This window comes from Bos grunniens, chromosome 10 (genome assembly GCF_055505025.1).
Source record: "Bos grunniens cultivar Pamir isolate PY7600 chromosome 10, Bosgru_T2T1.0, whole genome shotgun sequence".
Classification (NCBI taxonomy): Eukaryota; Metazoa; Chordata; class Mammalia; order Artiodactyla; family Bovidae; genus Bos; species Bos grunniens.
Window position 1 is genome coordinate 79,121,312 of NC_141174.1, and position 11,919 is coordinate 79,133,230.

The 11,919-nt window shown below is 44.7% G+C and overlaps 1 protein-coding gene across 6 annotated transcripts; it reads right to left on the minus strand.

Annotated features, from left to right (window-relative positions):
• Window positions 1–2,938: 2,938 nt before the first annotated feature.
• LOC147365071 (uncharacterized) lies at window positions 2,939–11,615 on the minus strand. 6 transcript variants are annotated; one of them, XM_086319004.1, is made up of 5 exons: window positions 11,002–11,615; window positions 8,421–8,665; window positions 6,487–6,688; window positions 5,001–5,087; window positions 2,939–4,675 (listed from the first exon to the last, which is right to left on the minus strand). In XM_086319004.1, exons 2-5 carry the CDS (start codon window positions 8,427–8,429, stop codon window positions 4,632–4,634), a joined length of 342 nt encoding a protein of 113 aa, XP_086175130.1. In that variant the 5' UTR covers window positions 8,430–8,665; window positions 11,002–11,615; the 3' UTR covers window positions 2,939–4,631. The 6 variants fall into 6 exon arrangements, 1 of the variants encoding a protein (XP_086175130.1); XR_015133731.1 differs by lacking the exons at window positions 5,001–5,087; window positions 8,421–8,665 and having other exon boundaries at window positions 6,487–6,660; XR_015133730.1 differs by lacking the exons at window positions 5,001–5,087; window positions 8,421–8,665.
• Between the last annotated feature and the right edge of the window lie 304 nt (window positions 11,616–11,919).

Genomic DNA, 11,919 nt, shown 5'->3' on the forward strand with positions numbered 1-11,919 from the left:
ATATTGATTCTTCCATTCCATGAACATGGTATATTTCTCCATCTATTAGTGTCCTCTTTGATTTCTTTCACCAGTGTTTTATAGTTTTCTATATGTAGATCTTTAGTTTCTTTAGGTAGATATATTCCTAAGTATTTTATTCTTTTCGTTGCAATGGTGAACGGAATTGTTTCCTTAATTTCTCTTTCCATTTTCTCATATTAGTGTATAGGAATGCAAGGGATTTCTGTGTGTTGATTTTATATCCTGCAACTTTACTATAGTCATTGATTACCTCTAGTAATTTTCTGGTGGAGTCTTCAGGGTTTTCTATGTAGAGGATCATGTCATCTGCAAACTATGAGAATTTTACTTCTTCTTTTCCAATCTGGATTCCTTTTATTTCTTTTTCTGCTCTGATTGCTGTGGCCAAAACTTCCAAAACTATGTTGAATGGTAGTGGAGAAGTGGGCACCCTTGTCTTGTTCTTGACTTTAGGGGAAATGCTTTCAGTTTTTCACCATTGAGGATAATGTTTGCTGTGGGTTTGTCATATATAGCTTTTATTATGTTGAGGTATGTTCCTTCTATTCCTGCTTTCTGGAGAGCTTTTATCATACATGGATGCTGAATTTTGTCAAAGGCTTTGTCTGCATCTACTGAGATAATCATATGGATAATGATTGAGACAATCAATTTGTTAATGTGGTGTATTACATTGATTCATTTATGGATATTGAAGAATCCTTGCATCCCTGAGATAAAGCCCACTTGGTCACGATGTATGATCTTTTTAACATGTTGTTGGATTCTGATTGCTAGAATTTTGTTAAGGATTTTTGCATCTATGTTCATCAGTGATATTGGCCTGTAGATTTCTTTTTGTGTGGCATCTTTGTCAGGTTTTGGTATTAGGGTTATGGTGGGCTTATAGAATGAGTTTGGAAGTTTACCTTCCTCTGCAATTTTCTGGAAGAGTTTGAGTAGGATAAGTGTCAGCTCTTCTCTAAATTTTTGGTAGAATTCAGCTGTGAGGCCGTCTGGACCTGGGTTTTTGTTTGCTGAAAGATTTCTAATTACAGTTTCAATTTCCATGCTTGTGATGGGTCTGCTAAGATTTTCTATTTCTTCCTGGTCCAGTTTTGGAAAGTTGTACTTTTCTAAGAATTTGTCCATTTCTTCCACGTTGTCCATTTTATTGGTGTATAATTGCTGATAGTAGTCTCTTATGATCCTTTGTATTTCTGTGTTGTCTGTTGTGATCTCTCCATTTTCATTTCTAATTTTATTGATTTGATTTTTCTCCCTTTGTTTCTTGATGAGTCTGGCTAATGGTGTGTCAATTTTATTTATCCTCTGAAAGAACCAGCTTTTGGCTTTGTTGATTTTGCTATGGTCTCTTTTGTTTCTTTTGCATTTATTTCTGCCCTAATTTTTAAGATTTCTTTCCTTCTACGAATCCTGGGGTTCTTCATTTCTTCCTTTTCTAGTTGCTTTAGGTGTAGAGTTAGGTTATTTATTTGAGTTTTTTCTTGTTTCTTGAGGTATGCCTGTATTGCTATGAACTTTCCCCTTAGCACTGCTTTTACAGTGTTCCACAGGTTTTGGGTTGTTGTGTTTTCATTTTCATTCGTTTCTACGTATAGTTTGATTTCTTTTTTGATTTCTTCTGTGATTTGTTGGTTATTCAGAAGTATGTTGTTCAGCCTCTATATGTTGGGATTTTTAATAGTTTTTCTCCTGTAATTGAGATCTAATCTTACTGCATTGTGATCAGAAAAGATGCTTGGCATGATTACATTTTTTTTTTTTTTTAATTTACCAAAGCTAGATTTATGGCCAAGGATGTGATCTATCCTGGAGAAGGTTCCGTGTGCACTTGAGAAAAAGGTGAAATTCATTGTTTTGGGGTGAAATGTCCTATAGATATCCATTAAGTCTAACTGGTTTATTGTATCATTTAAAGTTTGTGTTTCCTTATTAATTTTCTGTTTAGTTGATCTACCCATAGGTGTGAGTGAGGTATTAAAGTCTCCCACTACTATTGTGTTAATTTCCTCTTTCATACTTGTTAGCATTTGTCTTACATATTGCGGTGCTCCTATGTTGGGTGCATATATATTTATAATTGTTATATCTTCTTCTTGGATTGATCCTTTGACCATTATGTAGTGACCTTCTTTGTCTCTTTTCACAGCCTTTGTTTTAAAGTCTATTTTATCTGATATGAGTATTGCTAGTCCTGCTTTCTTTTGTCTCTGTTTGCATGGAATATCTTTTTCCAGCTCTTCACTTTCATTCTGTGTGTGTCCCTTGTTTTGAGGTGGGTCTCTTGTAGACAACATATATAGGGGTCTTGTTTTTGTATCCATTCAGCCAGTCTTTGTCTTTTGGTCAGGGCATTCAACCCATTTATTTTTAAGGTAATTATTGATAAGTATGATCCTGTTGCCATTTACTTTATTGTTTTGGGTTCGAGTTTATACACCATTTTTGTGTTTCCTCTCTAGAGAAGATCCTTTAGCATTTGTTGGAGAGCTGGTTTGGTGGTGCTGAATTCTCTTAGCTTTTGCTTGTCTGTAAAGCATTTGATTTCTCCTTCATATTGGGATGAGATCTTTGCTGGGTACAGTTATCTGGGCTGTAGGTTATTTTCTTTCATCACTTTAAGTATATCCTGCCATTCCCTCCTGGCCTGAAGAGTTTCTATTGAAAAATCAACTGTTATCCTTATGGGAATCCCCTTGTGTGTTTTTTGTTGTTTTTCCCTTGCTGATTTTAATATTTGTTTTTTGTGTGTGTGTTTGATCATTGTTAAGTTGATTAATATGTGTCTTGGAGTGTTTCGCCTTGGGTTTATCCTGTTTGGGACTCTCTGGGTTTCTTGGGCTTTGGTGATTATTTCCTTCCCCATTTTAGGGAACTTTTCAACTATTATCTCAAGTATTTTCTCATGGTCTTTCTTTTTGTCTTCTTCTTCTGGGACTCCTATGATTCGAATGTTGGGGTGTTTAACATTGTCCCAGAAGTCTCTGTGATTGTCCTCACTTCTTTTAATTTGTTTTTTTCCCTTCTCTGATTCATTTATTTCTACCATTCTATCTTCTACCTCACTAATCCTATCTTTTGCCTCAGTTATTCTACTATTTGTTGTCTCCAGAGTGTTTTTGATCTCATTTATTGCATTATTCATTATATATTGACTCTTTTTTATTTCTTCTAGGTCCTTGTTAAACCTTTCTTGCATCTTCTCAATCCTTGTCTCTAGGCTTTTTATCTGTGATTCCATTTTGTTTTCAAGATTTTGGATCATTTTCACTATCATTATTCAGAATTCTTTATCAAGTAGATTTCCTATCTGTTCCTCTTTTGTTTGGTTTGGTGGGCATTTATCCTGTTCCTTTGCCTGCTGGGTATTCCTTTGTCTCTTCATCTTGTTTATATTGCTGTGTTTGGGGTGGCCTTTCTCTATTCTGGCAGCTTGTGGAATTATCTTTTTTGTGGAATTTCCTCGCTGTGGGTGGGGTTGTACGGGTGGTGTGTCAAGGTTTCCTGGTTCCGGAAGCTTGTGTCGGTGTTCTGGTGGGTGGAGCTGGATTTCTTCTTTCAGGAGTGCGATGAAGTGTCCAGTAATGAGTTATGAGATGTCAATGGGTTTAGAGTGACTTTGGGCAGCCTGTATATTGAAGCTCAGGGCTGTGTTCCTGTGTTTCTGGAGAATTTGTGTGGTATGTCTTGCTCTGGAACTTGTTGGCCCTTGGGTGGTGCTTGGTTTCAGTGTAGGTATGGAGGCATTTGATGGGCTCCTATCTATTAATGTTCCCTGGAGTCAGGAGTTTTCTGGTGTTCTCAAGATTTGGACTTAAGCCTACTGCTTTTGGTTTTCAGTCTTATTTTTACAGTAGCCTAAAGACTTCTCCATCTATACAGCACCATTGATAAAACATCTAGGTTAAAGATGAAAAGTTTCTCCACAGTGTAGGACACCCAGAGAGGTTCACAGAGTTACATGGAGAAAAGCAGAGGGAGGAGGGAGATAGAGGTGACCTGTCACACGAGTGTATGTTGCTCGGTTCTTTGTCTCATCACAACAAAGATTTGGAGCAACGGACATTAAAGCCCTTGGCGTGTCACAGCTCTTGGGTCTTGGACAAACTGTGCTACAGCTCTTAGGCAAATCAGTGTTACAGCTCTATTTTATTTAGAAGATAGCAGGAGAGTGAGAGAGAGAGAGAAAGAAAAGAGCGCACGCACGCGGGAGAGAGAGTCCATGAGAAAGCGCTTTGGCTCCTCCTTTTATATGTTTTTTTCTTCCACCTGGGCCCGCCCTATGCAAATTGGGCCTAGCCAGGAGTGCTGTTTGTTCTGCCTGAAGTCTTCACTCTGGTCCTCGGACCTTCCTTTGACCTTCCTTGTCTTTTAGCACCGCCATTTTGGACTCCTTTCCCCTATTCTACCTACCTAACATTTCCCCCTCAAGAGATGGGAGGCCCAATTCTTTGGGAATAGGGGCGTCGAGGTCTTTCTGGCTACTTCCTGCTGAACTGGGGCAGCGAGGGTTACTGGGCCTCCCCCTCTTGCTAGTCTCAATCCTCTGAGTCCTTATAGTGGTGTCCAAGGGTGTGTGATATTTTCCGTGGTCAGCTGTAGTTTTATATCTTTGTTGAACTGGCACTGCATGTTGTAGCTGGTTGACCTGGGCAAAGACAAAACAGGTTAGACAATTGACAGTACATGGAATAATCATAGGCATCATCAATATAGCATAACAAGGACTAGTAGGGACATTGGTCAATTTTAAATTCACATGGCCAGGACGGCTCAAGTCCCTCCTTGTTCAGGGATCAGAAGATCTATCTCCTGTCTGTTTTGGAGTACAGTCTCTGCCAAGCTGTGTTGGCTTGGCTCTTTAGAGTTATCCTGAGAAATCTTATTCCCAGAAACCAGATTGTGGGGGTGTTCATTAGAATGGCACTCATTTGTTGTCCTGAATAGGTATCTGAAATCTCCCAGGGGCTCACAGGTGTATTGAGTGTCCTCTTCTGTTTTCTTCCATGGCTTGACTCGTGAGTAGTGAATCCAGGAGTCATGTCCTGGTACCTTGACTGCTGTGGGGGTAGAAAGTATTACAGGGTAGGGGCCCTTCCATGTGGGCTGGACTTGAGCATTTGGGGACCCATCTTTCCAGACTTTAATTAGGACTTGAGTCCCTGGAGCATATAGTGGTGATGTCTTTAGAATCTTTTGGGTCCTGGTTCATACCCCACAAGCGTATATCCTGTTGGAATTGCCCAATGGCTATGGTATAAGACTGGAGGGTCTGAACCTCTGGATCTAGGAAGAGGTCATTGACATAAACAAAAGGTCTCCCATATAGCATCTCATAAGGACTAAGACCAACCTGTTCCTTAGGGGCAATGCAGGTGCGGAGGAGAGCTATTGGTAAAGCCTCCTTCCATCCCAGGGAGGTCTCCTGGGTTATCTTTTTTATCGCTGATTTTAAGAATTGATTGGCTCTTTCTACTTTTCCTGAAGATTGAGGCCTCCAGGCACAATGGAGATAATAAGTAATGCTCAATGCTTTCGAGACTCCTTGGGTGACCTTAGAAGTAAATGATGTCCCATTGTCACTTTGTAATGACCTGGGCAGACCAAATTTTGGAATGATTTCATGGAGCAGTTTTTTTTACCACCTCTTCAGCCTTCTCGGTCCGGGTGGGAAAGCCTTCAATCCATCCTGTGAATTATCATAACTAATAAGTATTTATACCCTTGAGAAACTGGCATCTGGGTGAAGTCCATCTGCCAGTCCTCTCCTGGGTAGGCCCCACGTCGTTGGATGGGCTGGGCCAGCTGGGGTCTTCGAGCTCCTTGGGGGTTGTTTAATTGGCACAAGAGGAGACCACCTGTCTTATAGTTGTTTGGAGGCCTGTTCCTCTGAAGGACCTTTCTAGTAATCTTTGGAGGGCCTTTTCTCCTAAATGAGTAGTGGCATGTAAGAAGTTAACCAAGTTCCATTGGAGGTTTCCAGGCAGAAAAAGGAGTCCCTCCTTTTGGAATCACCCCATATGATCTTCTTGAAAGCCCTCACTCTTAGCTTTAAGAATCTCACCTTCAGTATATGAAGGAGTTTCTGGCAAATTAGTCTGTGGAACTAAGGTGGCAATCCCTATTAGGTCATGGTTCTGTAATGCTGCTCTCCTAGCTGCCTGATCAGCTGCTTGGTTCCCTCGTGCCACTTCTGTGTTCCCTTTTTGGTGTCCTTTACAGTGGGAGACTGAAACCTCAGTAGGCAGATGGACCGCCTCCAAGAGTCGAAGAATCTGATCACCATATTTGATTGGGGACCCTCGGATGGTCAAGTGGCCCCTTTCTTTCCAAACAGCCACATGTGCATGTAGCACCAGAAAGGCAGACTTGGATCAGTGTAAATGGCTATTCTTTTTCCTTTTCCCAGCTCTAAAGCTCGAGTCAGGGCTATGAGCTCAGCTAATTGGGCTGAAGTACCTGGTGGCAGAGGCTTAGCCTCTATGGTCTCAAAATTGGAGACTACTGCATACCCGGCTCTTCTTCTTCCATCCAAGACAAAGCTGCTCCCATCAGTGTACCAGATTTCCTCAGGATTGGCCAGAGGATCTTCTGACAATCCCTCCCGGGGTTTTGTCCAGTGGTCCAAGGTTTCTAGACAAGAGTGAAAGGGGAGAGAGCCCTCGGGGTTAGGGAGGAGGGTGGCTTGGTTAAGAATCTCACAAGGGGATATAGTGAAGCCTGGATTTTCCATCAGCATTACTTGATATCTGAGAATTCTTTGATCAGACATCCATAAATGGCCTCTCCCATTTAGGAGTTGTTTTACTTGGTGGCTGGTAAAAATAGTTAGTTTGCCCCCAAAGGAGAGTTTTAAACCATCTTCTATCATGATTGCAATAGCTACAAGATTTCGAAGGCAGGGGGGCCAACCTTGGGTAGTTGGATCGAGCCTCTTGGATAAGTAAGCTACAGGCTGGGGCTCAGATCCCAACCTTTGAGTTAACACTCCCAAGGCTATTCCCTCTCTTTCATGGACATAAAGTTGGAATGCTTTTTCTGGGTCTGGCAACCCCAAGGCAGGTGCCTGAGTTAAGGCCTGTTTTAGTGTAGCCTCTGCCTCCTTTTGAGGAGTTCCCCACATCAGTGGGATTGAATCACCTCGTCCCTTTAAGCTTTCATATAAGGGCTGGGCAATTAGACCATAGTTGGGTATCCAGATTCTACAATAACCAGTTAGTCCCAGGAAAGCTCACAATTATTTTCGAGTCATGGGGGAGGACAACTGGAGGATTCCTTGTACCCGATCAGAGGACAGCCTCCTGGACCCGTGTGTAATCTGAACTCCCAGGTAAGTGACCTTTGTCTCGACCATCTGTGCCTTAGCACGGGAGACTTTATATCCCCTTTCTGCCAAGTTTAGAACCTGAATTGCATGTTGTTGGGCACTTTTCTCAGCTGGAAAGCAGATTTAGTAGGTCATCTACGTATTGTAATATTTTCCCATTAGGTCCCAGGTCCAGATCTAGGAGATCCCAGCTAAGGGCCTGTCCAAACAGGTGGGGGCTATCTCGAAACCCCTGAGGTAATACTGTCCAAGTCATCTGTTGGTGTTTTTCTCCTGGTGCCTCCCACTCAAAGGCAAAAAGGTATTGGGATTCTTTAGCCAGTGGTATGCAAAAAAAATGCATCTTTGAGATCCAAGACTGTAAACCATTTGGCACTGGGTGGGATTTCTCCCAAGATTACATAGGGATTGGGTACTGTGGGATGGAGGGGGACTACAGCTTCATTTATGATCTGGAGATCTTGAACCAGTCGCCAGGTTCCATGTTTTTTCTTTACTGAGAGGATTGGGGTGTTACATGGCGAACTGGTAGGGACCAATAGCCCACAAGTAAGGAATTTATTTATTAAAGGCTGTAGTCCCTCCTGAGCCTCTCTTTTGAGAGGATATTGTTTCCGGTTAGGAAACCGAGTGGGATCTTGGAGGACAATGATGACTGGTTCAGCTTGGTGGGCTCGTCCAGGAATTCCCTAGTCCCACACCTGGGGGTTAATTTTGTTTTCCCATAGTTTTTGGTCCCTCTCTATTGAAGGTGTAATGGGTTCTTCAGTAGTAACCAGGAGCTGTAGAGCTCTAGGGGCTGAAAAACTTCCCATCACAAGGGTGGTCCCCAGTTTAGTGAGTATATCTCTTCCCAATAAGGGGGTAGGACACTCAGGGACCACCAGAAACTGGTGGGAAAATATTTGTCCATCCCAGCAACAAAGAAGTGCTCGGGTGAATCTTTTAGTAGTTGCTTTTCCTGTAGCACCCAAAATGGTACAGGTTTGGGAGGAGAAGGCTCCAGAGTAGGAGATCAAGACAGAGTAGGTCGCCCCTGTGTCAACCAAGAAATTCTCAGACCTACCTGCCACATCCAGTTGCACCCTTGGCTCCAGCCCGGTGATGGTTACCTGTGACAGGCAGGCTGGCTGGAGTGGGCTGCTTCAGTCCTCTTGAACCATCGTGAGGGTAGGCTTGGCACTTGACCTTGAGGCTCTTGGGTCCCGAGGGCAGAGTGCCGCCCAATGTCCCAGTTGATGGCATTTGTGGAAAGCCGTTCTAGGAGACTTGTCACGGTTTGGACACTCTTTGGCCCAATGCCCCACCTGTCTACAGATCAGGCATCTGTCTCATGCCTTGTCCCTCAAGGACTCAGGGTTTGCCATAGGGCTTCTCTGGAGGGCAGCCAGCATCTGGGCATGCCTTGTCTCTTTCTTTCTCTCCTTCTCCTGGGCCTTGGCCCCCTTCTCCTGTTCTCTGTTATAAAAGGTATTGGTGGCTGTCTGGACCATCTCATCTAAAGAGGCAGCAGGGTCCTGCTGTTGTAGCTGCTGTAACTTAATTCTGATATCTGATGCACATTAGGACAGGAATTTGTCCTTTAAAATCACCTGTCCCTCATAAGAGTCTAAGTCCAGGTTGGTAAACTTTTGGAGTGCCTCTTTTAGCCTCTGAGAAAGGCAATGGGGTTCTCATTGGGCTCCTGAGTTATTGCTGAGACGGGCACAGTCCCACAAGTAATAGGCTTCTTTCTGTTTCCATAGGTAGACTTCCTTAGGGTTGAGTCTTTCTGAAGCTTATCCTACCCAGAACTGTTGCAACCTGAGAGCCAGGCATCCCTGGGTCAGGGTGCAGATCCCCAGGCAGGCTGAGGCATGACAGCCTCCTAGAGATCTAATCCCCAGGCAGGTCGAGGCATGATGGCCTCCCGAGGATTGGGTCCCTGAGCAGGTCGAGGCGTGACGACCTCCTGCGACCCCTGGGACTAGAGGATCCCCAAACAGGTTGAGGCATGACAACCTTTGGAAGACTGATCCCTAGACAGGTCGAGGCGTGATGACCTCCTGGGACCCCCCGGACTGGAGTTTGGGCGTCTCCAAGATCTCCAGTGTGACCAGTGCTGGGTAGAATTAAGAGATCTGTAACTCATTGCTAGTTTGCTCACTGTGGACAGGAATAGATACGATTATAAGTTCATCTTAACCAGAACTGTTGCAACCTGAGAGCCAGGCGTCCCTGGGTCAGGGTGCAGATCCCCAGGCAGACTGAGGCGTGACAGCCTCCTAGAGATCAAATCCCCAGGCAGGTCGAGGCGTGACGGCCTCCTGGGACCCCTGGGACGAAAGGATCCCCGAACAGGTTGAGGTGTGACAATCTTTTGAAGACCGTTCCCTAGGCAGGTCAAGGCGTGATGACCTCCTGGGACCCCCCGGACTGGAGTTTGGGCGTCCCCAAGATCTCCAGTGTTACCAATGCTGGGTAGAATTAAGAGGTTTGTTTTGCCCACCATGGATGGGAATAGATATGATGTAAGTTCATCCTACCTAGTACTGTTGCAACCTGAGAGCCAGGCGTCCCTGGGTCAGGGTGCAGATCCCCAGGCAGACTGAGGCATGACAGCCTCCTAGAGATCGAATCCCCAGGCAGGTCAAGGCGTGACAACCTTTCAAAGACCGACCCCTAGGCAGGTCAAGGTGTGATGACCTCCTGGGACCCCCTGGACTGGAGTTTGGGCGTCCCCAAGATCACCAGTGTGACCAGTATTGGGTAGGATTAGGGGTTGGATATTATAGAGTATTTCCCTCCCAAGGCCAGCTATTTTCTGGTTGTCTCTCCAGAAGATTGTAGAAACCTTGTGGGTCTGGATGGGGCTCAGGAAAAGAGCATGAAACAGGAGGGAAGGGGGCAGAGCACAACTTTTGAAAGAATTACATAGCACAAAGGTATAATGTAAACCAATTAAAATCAATTGGGTCCAAGATGACAAGTCAAATTCAAGTAAACTTTAATCCCCAATACATAAGCCAACAGACACACCCAGAGGTGGCAAGACAGCTCCAAGGCACAAGGTCAGAAGAGAGAGGAGTGGGTGGAGGAGTTGGGATGATCCTGTCACTCATTAGCATATGAATTCCATCCCCTCACAAAACCTAGCCAGGCCTAATTCCATGGCCAAAGCCCTTACCCTCGGCAATGGTTCACACCCTGAAGGGTGGCCTCTCTCTGGATCCTAACAAATCTACCTCTTATTGCTTTGTCTCTCAATGAATTTTTGCAATGAGACATCAGAGCCTGAGTTTCATTAGTTTTGGCTGGGCTGAGTCCCGGGAGATAGCTGAAGGAGAGGAGGAAAAAGCAGTGGGAAAAACATGCCAAGGAATCCCCTTTATAGCCCGCAGGAAAATTTGCTAAATATCTGACCGGTGCTCACAGTTTCATTGGTCTGATCTTTGGCACAGAGAAGAGAAAGGACAGAAGAACCCCCACTGGCTTGGGTAACAGCTACTGGGGCTCAGCAGATAGCACCTTTGGGACATGCTGAGGAGTAGCCTCTCCAGAGTCCCTCAGTTGTGCCCCTGCCACCCACCTGTTCACGGGAGGTTCGAGGAAACAAGAAACGAGAGATTGTAAAGTTCCCTCCAGCCATAGGAGCGAGGATCTCTTACCTTAACCGGAGGTCTTCTGGAATCTGAGACTGGGCCGCGTGAGCTTTCTGCTGAGTTCGTTTTTTGCTGTCCCGGTTTCCAGCACGATGGGCCTTCCCCTGAGCTGGGTTTCTTCACCTTCTGCTTCTAGCGCGGGAGTTCGCTGAGTTGGGCTCCTGTTGTGCTTGGCCTCTTCCACACAGAGGTTGTTTCAGCCAGGTTATATCCGAGTCACAGCACCATAGATGTCACGTGAGTGTATGTTGCTCGGTTCTTTGTCTCATCACAACAAAGATTTGGAGCGATGGACATTAAAGCCCTCGGCACATCACAGCTCTCGGGTCTTGGACAAACCATGCTACAGCTCTTAGGCAAATCAGTGTTACAGCTCTATTTTATTTAGAAGATAGCAGGAGAGTGAGAGAGAAAGAAAAGAGTGCACTCACGCGGGAGAGAGAGTCCATGAGAAAGCGCTTTGGCTCCTCCTTTTATATGTTTTTTCCTCCACCTGGGCCTGCCCTATGCAAATTGGGCTTAGCCAGGAGTGCTGTTTGTTCTGCCTGAAGTCTTCACTCTGGTCCTTGGACCTTCCTTTGACCTTCCTTGTCTTTTAGCCATCGCCATTTTGGACTCCTTTTCCCTATTCTACCTACCTAACATGACCCAAATGAGATGAGGTGGAATCAAAAGAGAAGAGAGCAAGGTAGCCAGTAATCACTTCCTTATGTGTGCTCCACAGTCTGGACCACTCAGAGATGTTCACGGAGTTATACAGAGAAGAGAAGAGGGAGGAAGGAGACAGAGGTGGCCAGGAGGATAAAGGGGGGAATCAAAAGGAGAGAGACAGATCCATCCAGTAATCAGTTCCCTAAGTGTTCTCCACCGTCCGGAACACACAAAGAGATTCACAGAGTTGGGTAGAGAAGAGAAGGGGGAAGG